The sequence below is a fragment of the Psittacula echo genome (genome assembly GCF_963264785.1).
Source record: "Psittacula echo genome assembly, chromosome: 3".
In the NCBI taxonomy this organism is placed as follows: domain Eukaryota; kingdom Metazoa; phylum Chordata; class Aves; order Psittaciformes; family Psittacidae; genus Psittacula; species Psittacula echo.
In genome coordinates, this window is record NC_137736.1 from 100349817 (window position 1) to 100367430 (window position 17614).

The following is a 17614-nucleotide window of genomic DNA, read 5'->3' on the forward strand; positions in this document are numbered from 1 at the left end:
TCCATAAAGGTTAGGCAATTTGCTGTAGATGGGCTGTACTGCTACTGTTGTAAAAAAGCAAATTATTTCCTCTGGCCTATCTCTTCTTGCACAGAGAGTAAATATATATGACTGTATTATTAAAACATGAGAGCACATTAAACTATAGAAAAGACGCATACTGGGAGCATTATTTATGTATATCTGAGCATGTTTTAGCATCCCTTTGGCTGGTCAGTAGCAATAAAAATATAACATATATGCCATGTTTCCATGTCAAGCAATAAGATGGGTTGAGTAAAAGTAAAGTGAGGCAGGCTATAAAACAAGGATTGTTTCAGTTAAATGTCTAGTGCTTCAATAAGAACATGCTGAACTTGCCTACCAGTGCTCACAGGTTTTTTCCAAAATGACTGAATATTGCCAGTTTGGAAAGTCTTTGTTGGGAGTTCTAATAAAACAAAGAAAATTAAATTAAGCTTAAAAAAAAAGAAGTGTTGGCTCAGAAGTCTGCAAGATCTCATCAGAAAAAATGATTGTTTGTCACTGCCCAGCTCCTGAATATAACCCTGAGTACAAGGTCAGGCTATGGGAGGAAATGTAAGGGCAACAACATGCTAACTAAAGGGTACACATATAAATCCTGCTCATCATGATTGGCAGCTCCCCAGGAAGTATGCCCACATTACCCCAAGACAGTCATTCAGTTTCATACTGATCGTGTGATTCAACCAGCAACGTGCCATTTCAGACACATATCTCACTAGTGCTCCCACATTACAGTGTAAGTGCTACACAGCTATTGTGCTCTCTACACCTTCGCTGAGCTCCAGCAATCAGAGCAACAATTCTTGGGGATTTAGCAAAGATAAAAGGTAAGACATTTTATGTGACAGCAATAACAGAACCACAACAAGCCATGTGGTGTTTGTATCTGAACCCCATTTTAAGTGTGTTAGGCACCAGCACAGATATGGCTGCTGCTGCCTGCTCGAGGCAGTTTGAACTTGAATATTAGACAAACATACAGAGCCTGAACTGCCAACATGCACTTTGCATTTTCATGACCTTCACCCACTTCCATATTCTAACAACACCAGAGAGGACTCTGCCCCTTCTATTTCATTGAGCTGTCCTCAATTAGCCGGTCAGCGGTGTTCCACATTAAGGGAAGTTCACCTTTTAATCTAACCAGTATTTGTTTTGAACGTATTCATCTTATCTACCTGAGGGCTTATGCATTCACTTACCTGATATACATCCAAGAAAATACCAGGATATAAAGTATGTTTCACAAGTCAGATGATCAATTAGAACCAAACTCTAACATCCATTACGCTTGAAAACAGACTAACAAGTCAGCCAAGAGGAAAATATTTATAGACTTGGTTGAAAAGCTCCTCAGCATTTCAGATGTGCAGTTCTACAGTTTATATGAATGTTAATCCAATAGAGAATTCAAAGACTATGCTCTGCATTTAAAGCATGTTGTAGTTCAGAGTCTTATATTCTTAGATAATTACAACCTACACACTCCTTTACTTGACCAGAGCTAAGATCCAGGTAGGAAAAAAAAACCAACAGTGAAAGAAAGAAGGAAGGAGCACATTGCATGTGAAGATATGAAAAAGAAAATAATCACATTATTCCATCTTATTTCTGCAGAAATCAAGCAGTCATGACTTGCTGCTTCCATGCTGCTGATGAGGGGAACAACTACAGATTTTCAAACTAAAATCTTGAGCCCATGTCACCCTTCAGGCTTTAGGTTTTCTGGGGAAAAAGGCAGAGAGAGCAATTTAGCTTGTTCTCTAAGGCCACATTCTAGTTTACAGCCAACTGATATACCAGCCATACCTAATTTAGCCAAGTTTTTTCTCTGGGAACCTATAACCATGGATAGTTACCGATACAGAAATAACTTCTCCAAAGTAAAGCATGCCCAAAGGTACCTAGTTCTTATGAAAATTACTTAACACAGCATCTACTCTGAGAGGTGTTTCTCCATGCAGCTTTCTCCTACTATGAATCCAGCAGATACAGATTATTACCCTATCTCTGACTTTGAAAACTCCTGCACCATTGAGAGCATTGGTGCTTCATGTGTGTCTGACCTCCATGCACAGAAGCTTTCTCTTGCACAGACAGCCTCTTCCAACTCAACCAAGTCCCTCTTGATTCTAAAAACTTCAAAGTTAATCCTTATTGCTGCCTAGAAATAACCAGTCTGAGCTAACAACCCAGCCCTTGCCTGAACTCTGCAGAAGTTGGACAAGTGGATAACTTACCTGTTTTACCTTATCTGCTCAAATGTGCGATCACCTTCTTGCCTTCTCATACAGTCATGCAGCAAGTGATACACAAATGAACAAAGGAGATCTACATGTAGCATTCATAAAAGATAACACAGGAATTCCCCTAGTTCACTATAATCATTATTCAGCTTCCTCTGTGCAGCTGCATCTCCCTAGTGGGGCTGATTCATAGCTGGGAAAGAAGAACTTGATGCTTCTACTTGTGTGATAAAATCTAATTCAAGTGATGCACTAGCACAATTCCTCAACAGTTAATTTCCTCAGTGTTTAAAACTAAACCAAAATGTTTGTTTTACTCTGCTTCTGGAAGAACTGCACCTTTGCACATTGCTGGATTTCTGTCTGAAAGACCCACAGGAGGGTTAAACTAACTTCAGGTGAATACATTTTGCAAGGTGGAAATTTTTGTACTTCTGCAGGCAGGGGAAATTTGATGGCAAAATAAAATTCACTTTAAATTCTGACAATGAGAAACACAAGAAAGTTAGCACAAGAAAATGAATCTGTCCCTTTATATTTGAATTACTTGCCACTTTAATGCAGTCAGACTTGCAGAAAAAAGTAAGCTATATGTACCATATCAGCTAAGCAAAAGACATATCTAAGATGTTAGTTTCCAAAGGAAATAAGATTTAAGGAAGCAAGACAAAAAAAAGGTTGAGTATATAAAACCTAACAAGGGTAATGAGAGTCTAACAGAAAATGTGTGCTAAGAACTTCAAAATATGCAGCTAAAAAATGACTGCCTTTCTCTCTTTTTTGTAGTATTTCTCTGTATATGAATTGAGAATGGACAAGAGTAAACAGACATGGAGACTAATGCAAACACATTTAGAACAAGTTAAGCAGAGAACTGTGGGCCAAAATGTGAAATGTAAACTACCTGTTGGACAAATTCATAGGCTATGCACTCCAAAGACAGACACAGGATTAAAGTATGCAAACTTACCCACACATTTCATTTATAGAATCATAGAATCATAGAATAGTTAGGGTTGGAAAGGACCTTAAGATCATCTAGTTCCAACCTCCCTGCCATGGGCAGGGACACCTCACATTAAACCATGTCACCCAAGGCTTTGTCCAGCCTGGCCTTGAACACTGCCAGGGATGGAGCATTCACAGCTTCCCTGGGCAACCCATTCCAGTGCCTCACCACCCTCTCAGTAAAGAATTTCTTCCTTATATTCAATCTAAACTTCCCCTGTTTAAGTTTTAACCCGTTACCCCTTGTCCTATCTCTACAGTCCCTAATGAACAGTCCCTCCCCAGCATCCCTGTAGGCCCCCTTCATATACTAGAAGGCTGCTATGAGGTCTCCACACAGCCTTCTCCAGGCTGAACAGCCCCAACTTTTCTCAGCCTATCTTCATACGGGATGTTCAATTTTGAGTATTTCAGCAAACTTCCAGATTTCCTTGGGGTTAGATATATCCAGAATATGCAAGAAAATATTCTAAAGTAACAAAAAACATGCTACAGGCAACAGGGACAGTGAAGTGAAGGGTCCCTTCACTGTTAAGACCTCTCTAGGCGAAAAGGTATTCAAACAATATGAAAAGATCTTACCTCCAGAACACAAGTAAAACACTTAAGTTAACATGGAGAACTGGGAATTCTAATTCTAGTCCTTAAAATATGCATACTCATGTTCCTCCAGTGTTTGATCATCCTCATGGTAAAACAAACAAACAAATCCTATCTATCTATCTAGTCAGAATTTTTCCCTGTTACAGTATGTGTCTGCTGCTCCTTTCACTGCAGACCTCCAAAAGAAGCATGAGAATGCCTTCTGTACACTGTCCCATCTCACCCCTGTAGACAATAGCAAGACATATGTCAACCTTCTCTTGACACTGAGCAAAACCAGCCCTCTCAGCCTCTCCTCGGACACCACACATCCATATCCCTCCTCACCAGCTGGACTTGCTCTAGGACATCAATGACTTCCTCACTCTGGGGAACCCCAGACTGGGCACCGGATTCCTGCTGTGGTCTCACAAAGGCTTAAAGGAGAGGAAGATGCCTTTCCCTCAGCCTGCTGGCAACAGTCATTTTCACAGAGCCTGAGGTGTGGTTGGCCTCCCTCGCCCCAGGGCACATAACACTAGGTCCTTCTCTGCAAAGCTGCTCTCCAGCCAGCCCGTCCCAGCCTGTACTGCTCTGTAGGGTTACTCCACCCCAGGGCAGGCCTGTGCATCTGCTCCTGGTGAACTTCATGAGGTTCACATCAGACCAGTTCCTCACCTGTCAAAACCCTCTGAGCAGCAGCCTGGCTCTCCAGCTTCCCCCCGATCCGAGATCATCTGCATTCTGGCAAACATTGCGCTTCACTGCATCGCCCAAGTTGTTAAGAGACATTCAACAGCTTTTGCTCCTGTATTGACTCATCAGGGATGACACTAAAATATTGTTAATGGATCAGCCCTGTACTGCTGATTGCCACTTTCTGAGCCATATGTTCCACATAGTTTCCCACCCAGCTTGTCATCCACCAGTTCAAATCACATCTCTCCAAAGTGACTACAAGGATACTATAGCAGACCATGTAAAAGCCTTGGCAAAGTGAAGGAGAAGTGGTGAGCACTGCTCTCGTCCATAGTCAGAGTCATGTCACCAATGGCAGAGACCAGGATGGTCAGAACAGGTTTGCCCTTGATAAATCTACACTTGTGTTCTCAGTCACCTTCCTGTGTTCCATGAGGATTTGCTCCATAGTTTTCATGGAGAGCAAGGTGAGGCTGACCAGTCTGTACTTCCCTAAATCCTGCTTGCCTTTTCTTGAGATTTCCCTTTTTCCAGGTAACAGGAAGCACCTCCTGCTTTGAGGAGGTTTCCTTTGAAGATAACCACCTTTTTCCCAAGTCCTTTTGCTCTCCATGGCTGTCTCCCATTGGATCCTGCCAACCAGATCCATTAAAAAAAAAAAAAAAAAAAATCAAACTCTGCTTTCCTAAAACCAAAGACTGTAAATTACTGCTCATCCTTCTTGCCTGTGTCAATCTTAAATTCCATAATCTCATGGGCACTTCCATCAGCTATTGAAGACTGCTACTTCTAGCAGGCCCAGCAGAGATCACCTCTAGCTGTGTTGTCCAACACTCATATCAAAACGTTATCTTCGATGCTCTCCAGAAATCTCTTGGACTGTTTATGCCTTTCTGTTTTGCCACAGATATTGTGGTGGTTCAAGTGCTCCCTGAATGGACCCTGAACAGGTCCCAGGACCTGTGACCATGGGGCTTCCCTAGACCTCTAAAAAAGGCTTCATCTACTTCACCAGGGAGTCTGCAAGTAGACACCCACCATGACATCATCCACATTGATCTGACCTCTGTGCCTTACCTGTAAACTCTCAACTGACTCATACATTTCAAAGCAAAGCTCCATGCATTCAAGCTACTCCTTTGCATTAAGCACAACTCCTTCTCCTTGTGTTCCCAGCTTGTCTTTCTAAAAGGGTCCACATACACCCATTCCATGGCAACCGTATCTCTCTAATTGCAGTGATATCAGAGCTCTGCAACTATGCATGGATTCCTGTGTTTCCTATGCTATGCATATTCATGTACAGGCACCTGAGATGGGCTTCAATCATGTTACTTTCACAGGAAAACTGTGAGAGCCTCCTCCATTGTGCTGTCAAATGCTAGAAACGTACTCACTTTTCCCCATGACTCCACTATTCTTGTGGGTTTCATCACCATCCCCCAGTGAAACCAGTTTAAAGCCCTTCTTAAAGACAAACCTAAGCTAGTTGCCAGAGATACTTTTGCTCCACTTTGTCACTGCTGCTCAGGAAGGCTCATTTCTCAGAGAACGTCAAAGAGGTCATAAAGGCCAAAGACAAAATGACAGAGGTCAAAGTGACACCAGCGGCGTACTCAGGTGTTAACCTGCAGGGTACGTATGCTGCTACCCAAGCCTTTCTCTTTCATTGGAAGGATTTAGGAGAGCACTACTTGGGCTCTCATGCCCTTCACTCTCTCTAAGCACTCTTGATGAACTTAAGGTCACCTCTCACAATGCCATGGATGCCTATGTTGGGCAAGAAGAGGTCCTAGTCTCAGGTCCAGAGAAGCCTCATCAGACTCTCCACAGTACCCTAGATCTGACTGCCCAGAAAGAGACAAACACCCCAAGACATCAAGCCAAGACTGCAGATGGGTGCCTCCCTCCCCCACAGGAGAGAGCCTCCAGCCATAATCACCCACCACTTCCTCCCAGTGCTGACAACCTGGTTCAGGCTCATCTGTCTCCAGCACCTACCCTGACAGAACTTGTTCTTCCTTATCTGTTACCATGGCACTCTACCTATCTTATAAATGCACATCTGCAGGCAGAGAATGAACCTGCCTTCTGTTGCCAGCAGTCCCAAGCTTCCATTCCTCCTTATCTTGGGAGTCTCTATCCACCACTTATATGAGCATAGCTTCTGTCTGTCCCTTCTTGCATGCAATGTGAGCTTTGTGCTCTTCTATTCTCTGCAAAGATCCTGTCAATCTCCTGTTTCTGTTCCCTATGGCTATGCAGCCTGCTCATCTCCTGCTGCCACTTCACCTGGCAGCCCCACACTTTGATGGCAGCAGAACCCAGCAGATGAGGCCACCATCATGCTCTGCCCCAGGTTCAGGAAGAAGCACCAGTCACTCTCTGCTGACCAACATCTGCCACATTATTCCTCTGGAGCTCTGTTTGGGCCAGGATTCCAGATTGCCAGGGGCAGTTGCTCCAACCATGGCAGGAAAAGCACCCTTTCAGGTGCCCACTCCAGCTGCCTCGGAGTGTTGAGTGCCTTCTGCACACCCTTTCATGCTGCATTAACTTTTAAGTCCTTGCTAGCCACCCCATGTCACAACATCCTTGCAGTGCTTTTAACTAGTTTGGAAAGGAATGTGGATGCAATAGAATAAAAAAAAGAAATTTAAAAGCTTGACACAGAGCAAAGTTATAATTTTCTAAACCACTAAAGCTAGAAATATTTCCTCTCTCCAAACACCAAAAACCTTTTACTGTTTGTTAAGGCAATTCTCTCGCTTTTTACAGATTTGTATTCTACCCAGTACCAGCACAGTGGTATTTATCAGCATACAAAAGGCATGTCAACTCCTACTCTTCTCTTAGATAGCACTTAGCCTCAAAGACTCTCCACAGATAGTCCTATGACGTATCCCAGGAAAAGGCAGTTTTAAAATAATTATGCAGAGGATGTGTTCCCATGCAAAATAACAAATAATCATTAAAGTGCCTCCTCTCTTTCCAAGTTGCTTCTTTAAATACTCATTATACAAGCAAATGAGGTAAGAGAAGAAGCTGAGAAAATTGTAAGGCATTATTCCCTGCCTATAATTCTGCTTGCCTGAAGATAAAAACCACATGATTTTTTCTCTCAAGCCATTGGATTTCAGCTCCTTATTTGAGTTAGGCCAGAATTTTCTCCTTGTAATATTCATTTCTGTCCAAATGCTGCTCTGCTGTTTCTAATTCAAGACCTCTCCAAGAGCTTTCTAGTTTTAAAGCTACCACCATTATCTACTGGTACAGAAAAGCTGAAGTTTTCTGGGCAAATGTTCAATATTACAAGTGATTTCAGAGAGTGAAAAGGATGTCAATCAACACTTATCTGCCTAAGATTGTCACATTGGTTCAGAAAAAGGACACACAGGCTTGTTTGCTATGAAAGTCCTGGATGGTAGCAAAGGTTTTTTCAAAATGAGATCTAATCTCAATGAGTAGATCTACTTTAACATATTAGAAGAACTTTCTAGTTCCCAGTGCATGCCAAATAACTCCAGTACAGCACTGAACTTCAGCATGTGTTGCTGTGGAAGACGGAAAAAATCTTTGGTGTATACTACAACAGGATCTCTGTCCAGATGATCAGGAAGAGCAAGTTAAGTCTGGATACAGCTTGTCAAGCTGCAGATAAAGCATTTTATTATCACCCTGTATTGCTTATGAATAAGCACTTATAAAGAAGGATGCTGTTGTACAGCTTGTCTAGCACTTCACTGAAGGCTTCCTATAAAAATGCCCTGTCCCCAGGGTCACGAACAAGTTCTGCAGTGCCCTCATACTCTTTCATGACTAGAGAAACTACAGGTTTGCAGCCTACCAAGAAGTGGAAGTGTGGTAATTGTGCTGCTTTTAGGGGAAGAAAATTATTGGCCTCAAGTTTTGTTTCACCAAATGACAGAAAACAGAACATGAAGGAGCCTTCAGAGGTCAGACTCACCCCTCTTCCCAGGCTGTCTGACTGCAGCTAGAAAAAGAGATAACACAGATAATCACTAGTCTTACTGTAGCCATGGGATTACATAGTTATAGACAGCTGGAAAGTATTTATTTCTACTTAAGGACTGATCTAATTCACCTTCATTAAAGAACTGAAGTGTAATGCTGGTTGTGTCACACTAGGGAGCTGAAACCAATGAGCAGAAATTTAGTCAATATGGTATCTCTAACCATAAAAAGTCTTCAGAATTTTTGATCCACTCAAAATACTATTACTGGAATCAAAATACTGTGTTCAAGAGCCAAGTCACTACTTAAAATGATGACAGCTCTCCATGCAAGTGTTGTGGGTTGACCTTGGTAGGCAGTTCAGCCCAAGACAACAACTCACTCTCTCCCCTTCCAGTGGGATGGGGGAGAGAATCAGAAGGGTAAAAGAGACAAAACTTATGGGTCAAGATAAAGACAGTTTAATAAGTGAAGCAGAGGCGTGCGTGCAAACAAAGCAAAATAAGGAATTCCATTACTAATTTTCATTGTCATACAGGTGTTCAGCAATCCCCAGGAAAGCCGAGCTTCGTCGTATGCAACAGTGATTTGGAAAGCCAAACACCATAACTGTGAATGTTCCCCCTTCCTCCTTCTTCCCTCAGCTACTATTGCTGAGCACATAGAATCGTAGAATCATAGAATAGTTAGGGTTGGAAAGGACCTTAAGATCATCTAGTTCCAACCCCCCTGCCATGGGCAGGGACACCTCACACTAAACCATGTCACCCAAGGCTTTGACCAACCTGGCCTTGAACACCGCCAAGGATGGAGCATTCACAACCTCCCTGGGCAACCCATTCCAGTGCCTCACCACCCTCTCAGTAAAGAATTTCTTCCTTAGATCCAATCTAAACTTCCCCTGTTTAAGTTTTAACCCGTTACCCCTTGTCCTGTCACTACAGTCCCTGATGACTAGTCCATCCCCAGCATCCCTACAGCCCCCTTCAGATACTGGAAGGCTGCTATGAGGTCTTCACACAGCCTTCTCTTCTCCAGGCTGAACAGCCCAAACTTTTCTCAGCCTATCTTCATATGGGAGGTGCTCCAGGCCCCTGATCATCCTCGTGGCCCTCCTCTGGACTTGTTCCAACAGTTCCATGTCCTTTCTATGTTGAGGACACCAGAACTGCACACAATACTCCAAGTGAGGTCTCACAAGAGCAGAGGGGCAGGATCACTTCCTTCGACCTGCTGGTCACGCTGCTTTTGATGCAGCCCAGGATACGGTTGGCTTTCTGGGCTGCGAGCGCACACTGAAGCCGGCTCATGTTCATTTTCCCATCGACCAACACCCCCAAGTCCTTCTCCGCAGGGCTGCTCTGAGTCTCTTCTCTGCCCAACCTGTAGCTGTGCCTGGGATTGCTCCAACCCAGGTGTAGGACCTTGCACTTGGCATGGTTAAACTTCATAAGGTTGGCATCAGCCCACCTCACAACCGTGTCAAGGTCCCTGTGGATGGCATTCCTTCCCTCCAGTGAATCAACTGAACCACATAGCTTGGTGTCATCAGCAAACTTGCTGAGGGTGCACTCAATCCCACTGTCCCTGTCACCAACAAAGATGTTGAACAAGACCGGTCCCAACACCGATCCCTGAGAGACACACATCATATGGTCTGGGATAGCCCTTTGGTCAGTTGGGGTCAGCTGTCCTGTCTATGTCCCCTCCCAGCTTCTTGTCCATCCGTAATCCACTTGCTGGTCGGGTGGGGTGAGGAGTAGAAAACGCCTTGACGCTGTGCAGCGACTGTTCTTCAATAACTAAACCATGGTGTCATGTTTTAAGCCCAGCCGGCAACTCAGCCTCGCAGCCTGCTCTCTCACTCACCCCCCTTTCCTCCCCCAGCTCCTAGAGGCATGGAGAGGTGAATCGAAAGAATGTAACTCCCACGGGTTGAGATAAGAACAGTCCAGTAACTAAGGTATAACACAAATCACTACTGCTACCACCAATAACAATAATGATAAGGGAAATAACAAGGGAAGAGAATACAGCCGCTCATCACCCACTGACCAATACCCAGCCAGACTGAGCAGTGATCTAGACCTTCCGGGTAACTGCCCCCAGTTTATATAGTGGGCATGATGTGCTGTGGTATGGAATACCTCTTTGGATAGTTTGGGTCAGGTGTCCTGTCTCTGCGTCCTCCCGGCTTCCCCTCCTCCCTGGCAGAGCATGAGACTCAGAAAGTCCTTGGTCAGAGTAAACATTACTGAGCCGCAACTAAAAACATCGGTGTTACCGGCACTGTTCCCAGGCTGAAAGTCAAAAACACAGCACTGCACCAGCTACTAAGAAGGAGAAAAATGACTGCTGCTGCTGAACCCAGGACACATGGGTTCTCAGCATTGCTTTGGTCATAAATCCAAATCACAGCACCATAGGAGCTGTTATGAAGAAAATTAATTCTCTCCCAACCAAAACCAGTACATCAAGATAGAAAGACAGCAACTGCACTTCTCCATAAGCACACCCTCCTGAATAAGTAGCAAAAGCAGCAATGACAGCCACAGGGGTATAATGCACATTGATATACATGAAAGCAAAAAGATCTTAAAGAAGGGAGGAAGTAAGGAAGTGATACATGAGAAAAGGAGATGGGAAACTACGTAGAACATGGAACTAGGATCACACAGAGGACTTCACAAAGCCGCCAACCTTAGCAAATCAAGAGCATGTTATTCAGGCACATAAAACCTTCAACTCCAATGCTATAGACTCATAAATGTTGTTGTAAGAGTGTTGTAATGGATTAACTTTGGAAAGCCTCAGCCACACAGTTAGGAATAATAAGACATCACAGAACCTATTGACAACAAAAATTAAATAAAACAGCATGCTGGTGGTGATGTTATTAACGACAGAAAACATCACCCAGTGAAATTAAATCACTTCAAACCATATGGATGGTAAACTACTAGATGTTTCTATGTCCTTATGAAAATACCATTATAAACAAAACAGCAAAATGATGAAACAGAATACCTCAAGGCCTCAGAAGTCTTTAATATTAACAATCTATTCTAAAAGTAAACAACAGACTAACAAACAACTCACCTAGTTGCTTGTTTCCATCTTTCTCTCCTAAAAAACCGCTGCTCTTTCTTTACTTCTGCAAACCGGCTGAACCGTGCCACCTGGTGGATTCTGACCAGAAACACAGCTGATCGTTCATTACCGACTGTTCCCGTCAGCACAGAGGGAAGGCCACACAGCGGTGTGCAATTTGCAGCCCTTCTTTGGAGTTAGTTTTTGACACAAACCAAATGAAACAAAAAGCCTTTCATGATTGAGTTCCAGACTGCAGGGAAGCTTACACCCTGCTAGCAGCAATAGCAGTACTGGTCAGGTGGTCACTGCAATACCATGGGAGCTTCCCAGCAGCAGAACGTTCCTGAGCTCTGCACAGCTAACAGTCCCATTCCTTTTCTGCCAAGAGCCGAGTGGTGGCTTTTCATCAGTGCTGCTGGTGCTTAGGTCTGCGGGTTTCTCAGGATTCCCATGTCTCCTGCTGATGAACTGGAAGCAGGGAGCTGGTTAGAGCCATAGCAACCCAAATCAGTCCCGGGTCCACCAGCCTTGGGCCATTCTTGGGAACAAATTCCCCCTAAAAAGCACTGTTTCAGCTGTACCATCAGGCAAAGCAGACACACCAAAAGTGCCAATGAGGTCTGTCCAGAGACTTCAAACGAACAATTTAGGACACAAGGAGTGGATACAATAGGAAAGCTGTGAGATTTCTGCTTTCTGGTGAGACGAAATTATTTCTCCCCATAGCAGCCCTCACAGGGCTGTGCTTTTATTTTCTCCCCACCTTGTAGTGTTGGGGAGGGGAGTGATAGAACTGCTCAGTGGGCACCTGATGTTCAGCCAAGGTCAGCCCACCACAGTCTTTTTTGGTGCCCAACGTGGACCTTGAGGAATTTCAGATTGGGATAGTAATTGAAAGAGGTAACAGGCAAAACAGAGAATCATAGAACAGTTATAGTTGAAAAGGAGCTTAACATCATCTGAGGAATTTCTGTTGTAATTGTGGTGAAGGAATGAGAGATGGATTGCCCGTATATATCGTCCACTTCTGTCCAATGTTATGATGATGTTATTTTGACTTTGGGGTGGGGAATTCTGTTTTTTTGGCAGGACCCATGGTCCCATGGAGAGAGAAGCCCACACTGCAGCAGGTTTTCTGCAGGACTTGTGGCCCTGCTAGGGACCCACACTGGAGCAGGTTGTGAAGAACTGCAGCCTGTGGGAAGGATTCATGTTGGAGTTCATGGAGGACTGTATCCTGTGAGAGGGACTGGAGCATGGAAAGGTGTTAGGAGGAAAGAAGCAGCAGAGACAACATGTGATGAACTGACCACAACCACCATTCCCCATCCCCCTGTGCAGCTGGGGGAAGAGGTAGAGGGTTCAGAAATAGAGTCAAGCCTGGGAAGTGGGGGGGGGGGAGCGGTGCTTTTAATATTTGGTTTTATTTCTCATTATTCTACTCCGATTCAACTGGTAATAAATTAAACTCATTTCCCCAAGTCAAGTTTGTTTTGCCGATGACAGTAATTGCTGAGTAATCTCTCCCTGTTCTTTTTTCAGCCCATGAGCCTTTCATTATTTTTTAATCCCCTGTCCAGTTGAGGAGGGCAGTGATAGAGTGGCTTTGGTGAGCACCTGGCCACGGTTAACCCACCACAACTGGGCATGCAGCTGATAAAAGCAACCAACCTCAAGGTTCTTCTGAAACTCTCCAGTTCTCCACTGCACTGCCAGAGTTGGCTGGGTTACTTTTACCAAGTGCACGACTGCAGGCAGTGGTGGGAAACTCCCAGATCTGGGATAACCATACAGATAACCCTAACGAACGTTTGTGTTACACATACACTGTACATGGAAGAGACCATGCGCTGACAGGCACTGAATATATACAGATCAGAATGAAAGACAGTCTTTATCCAAGGGAAAACAAACTTCATGAGTGAGAGAAAAGGCAGGCAACCAGAAGGTGCAGTGTCAAATGCTCACTTCTTTGGACATTCTCACAGTAACTGCAAGCTTCACTGCAAAGGAGGGCTTTAATTACAGATCATACAGCAATTCAGGATGTGTATTTACAAGTGTTTTAGAAATACCTCCCAAATAACAGGGCATAGCACAAGTTATGCATGCAGGTACAAATTAAACACATGGAATCTGGCCTTCAAGCTGACCAGAAACATTCTCATAGAATCATAGAATAGTTAGGGTTGGAAAGGACCTTAAGATCATCTAGTTCCAACCCCCCTGCCATAGGCAGGGACACCTCACACTAAACCATGTCACCCAAGGCCTCATCCAACCTGGCCTTGAACACTGCCAAGGATGGAGCATTCACAACCTCCCTGGGCAACCCCTTCCAGTGCCTCACCACCCTCACGGTAAAGAATTTCTTCTTTATATTCAATCTAAACTTCCCCTGTTTAAGTTTTAACCCGTTACCCCTTGTCCTGTCACTACAGTCCCTGATGAATAGTCCATCCCCAGCATCCCTGTAGGCCCCCTCCAGATACTGGAAGGCTGCTATGGTAGTCTGGTATGTATAATCTACAGCAGAAAACATTCTATGAGAAGAGGTGGGTTTTAAGGTCTTTGAGTATGAACTCTTCTTGCTGTTAAGGAGAGAAGACAGTTTTGGTGTGACCTACGGGCTAAGAAATCGATATAAATTTATTTTCCATGGTAAAGATTTAAATTATTTGAACTTTAACAATACATGGGAATTGTCAAAGTGGCTGGGAGAAGACTGCATCAAACTGGAAGTGCAGTTCACAGACATACAAGAGAGCTCAAATCTGCAATACCATGAGACACCAATTCAGAGAAAAGTTGAACTAAAAAAATTGTCATCAAGACATCATTATTTACAGAGATATGCAGTGCTTGAAGGTAAAGCCAGCATAGCTTGGTCATTCTGCTGCTGAATCAGAATTTCTTATATTCTTGTCATGATGTACTTGAAGAGATTCAATGAGAAGACAGAGACCCAAAAACTGATGCTGAGTTTCAGAGCAACACGTTCAAGGACAGGATCAGGAACATATTGTTAAGTCATTTTAGCTTTATATGTACAGCAACACCCACAAAAGGTAACAGACAACCAATTTGTGCCCATTGATGTTCTTTGAGCTGCTGACATGAGACATGGTGACTAAAACCTATACAGATCCAGTCAGCCTGACAGCTTGCAAAACCTGGCAGGCACATTCAGTCACCAGACAAAGCAATAATTACATAAGGCTATTACACGTAATAGCAGTATTGGGAACCTGAAAATCAGTCACACCCTGGCACTGATGTGGATCTTCAACCCAAAGGCTCTTTGATGCTAATAATTTTGAATTAGTTTAATTTAACTGAGTCACCACTTTCCTTCATAATATAGTTACGAAACCTAAGCAGGCAAAGAGAGCAAAAACCCACAAGCTCCTCCTTTTATTCTACATGCCAAAACTCCTATCACTCTTTCACAACAGGAATTATTTTGTCAACTCTGAAAGAGATTAGTTTTATCCTTCAACAGTAGCTAGTTCCAGTTCATACCATCTCCTTGGTTACAGTGAGCAACAAAAAATGGTTTCATATAATCAGTTAAAGTGCACAAACTGCAGGTTATCATCACGATTGAGCACAACTATGTTGTTTCTTTCATACTCTCCCATCTCATCTTAGCACAGCCAATTGTTTTGTTTCATCATAAGATACATTTGTAAGTTCTTCAAAACAGTCCAAATTCATCCAAGCTGCTGCCTGTACCAAATCGTCCTAAGTGGGCCTTGATCCATCACCAGCATCCTTAGATGCCACTATAACACAGTTTCAGTAAACATGCACTTGAGAAACACTTTGCAGATCCTTTCCACTAACTTGGTTTCATTGTTAGTTTTCATTGTACTGCTTATGCTTAAACCTCTAACCCATGCTAACAACCCTGCAAAATAACACACCTGACCCCTCATCCCAAGGAGTTGTGTCTTTGTGTTTTCACTGGAAAGCCAAACCCACTTCCTTCCACCTTCTCCATTATGGCCCTTCAGGCCCCTCGTTACAGCCTGGCTCACCTCCCCTCACTATCTCTTTGGCTGTGGCCCTGCCAATGCCACTGTTTGCACCAGTGACCAGAAAGGACCTTCCAGCCACATCACCTCCACATCAGCTGGACTGAAGTGCTTGGAAGCAGACTCATAGCTGGTTCTGAATAAATCAGTTACCTGTGAGAAACAAGAGTACTTCCAAAGAAACCCAGAGAAGGATTGAAAAGCACCTCCCCTCACAGCTCAGCGTATGTGAAACACCTCCCCTCTCCCCATTACCCTCCATATCCATGGGACAGGTCAGGTATAGTGCCAGGGACACTAAGGAATGACGTAGTAACAACTGAAGGTGTTTTGCCTTCCACAAGCCACCACCCAAACGCTGACAATCATGAGGGCTATGGGCTCTCGCAGATAAAGTGTTGAGATCAGCCCGCTCTGGTAGGGCTCGGCACGCTTTGATTAAGAACACTTAAAACACCAGGACACCTGGAAGTGATTCGATGCCCCCGGAAACACAGAAACGCCCCAGCCTGGCCGCAGCGCCTGCCCCATCACACCCCCTTCATGAACCACAGGGCGTTGCGGTACCAGGACATGGTGGCACTGCCACCACAGGGGTGCTGGCCCCTCTTCTGCCCTTATGTAAAGCAGCCAGTCCAGTCCAGCCCTGCCCGCCCACCACCACTATTGCTGTCTGGTCTCATCAGCAAGAGATGGTGTGAGAGAAGGTGGTGTGTGTCTGTGCAGGGAGTTGTGCCTCCTTCCTCCCCCATAGCGGTTTGTGGGCTGGTGTCTCTTATCCCTCCCATTTCCCTCTTTCTTCATTCAGCAGCAAAGAAAGGGGTCTTCTGCTAACCACCCAACTTGGGTGCCTCCAGCCAGCCTGGCATTTGGCTCCTGGCTGCATTAGCTCATACCATGCTGGAAACTGCTGTGCCTGGTGAAGGTGGTGGCTGAGGAAGGAAGGAATGAGAGTTTTCCAGGGCTTCTGCTAGGGACAGATGCTACTGTCAACCAAGTCAGGGCAGGAAATGGGGTGTCATGTTTTGGGAATGGGGAGCAGTGCTACAGGACCTGGGCCTGCACCTTCTGCTCTGGAAAGCTGTCAAAGCGATGCCCTTGCAGAAACATAACCAATCATGCTGGGCCACACCAAGTAGCATTTTGTGTAACAAATAAACCTGTTAAATTCCTGGCTCTTACTAATGGGGTTAAGTATGCCAGTAGGAAAGGGCTATTGCATTAGAGGGAGTGAAATCTAAAATGTTGTTTCGATTCCTCTGGTATGTGCGTTGGAGCTACAAAGCCGAAGAGTATCACTTAGAGTTGCACATCTGGAGAGCACATATTAGCCATGAGAAATTGTCGTTGTAGGTATAATTATGTTTTAAGTACATTAAAGGACTATGCATTTAAAAAATTCAGTATGCAAGCTGGATAAATTAATGTATTTTACATGGTATGCAGGGCAACATGCAGAGAAGCTACTTTGGGAGCCCTAAGTTCTCAAGAGCTGAAGTTGCCAGGTTTCAGTAGCAGAGATAGGGGAGGAAGGAGAATATTTGTCCTTTTTGACCCTGTACATTAGCCTGATACTTCTTTTTTCTAAATCTCTTCACGATGGCAAAGGCCTCGTACTAAAGTCTTCCACTTTCTCAGCATGTTGTGTGAGTACTAGGCTCACACAAAAGGTACTTCCCACTATGAAGTTAAACCTTTTGAACTCATCACTGTCCACTGGTACTGAGTATTCCGTGAGAAATCAGTTTCCAGAGGGCAAAGACACACATTTTCACAGTGATATTTTCTTCCATTCAGAGACCATCCAGCTAAATGTCACCTTTGCATGAAACCTGAAAATGCTTGTTCTTATTCAAACAGTTGAAAGAATTTATTTAAAACCAGCAGCCTGAGTCACTTTAAACTGATTTTGTTCTTGGAGTTCTTGACTGAAGTGTTCCTAAACAG

General features: G+C 44.1%; 1 protein-coding gene across 1 annotated transcript in view; it reads right to left on the minus strand.

Annotated features, from left to right (window-relative positions):
* Positions 1-16242, minus strand: part of DHRS12 (dehydrogenase/reductase 12) — a gene marked incomplete at both ends in the record, with an annotated part of 32104 nt that extends 15862 nt beyond the window's left edge. Inside the window, 6 exon segments of the mRNA XM_080613552.1 lie at positions 3670-3750; positions 11673-11716; positions 15671-15751; positions 15754-15820; positions 16025-16099; positions 16204-16242. Of these exon segments, the coding sequence (XP_080469678.1) occupies positions 3670-3750; positions 11673-11716; positions 15671-15751; positions 15754-15820; positions 16025-16099; positions 16204-16242 (387 nt within the window).
* Positions 16243-17614: the final 1372 nt, after the last annotated feature.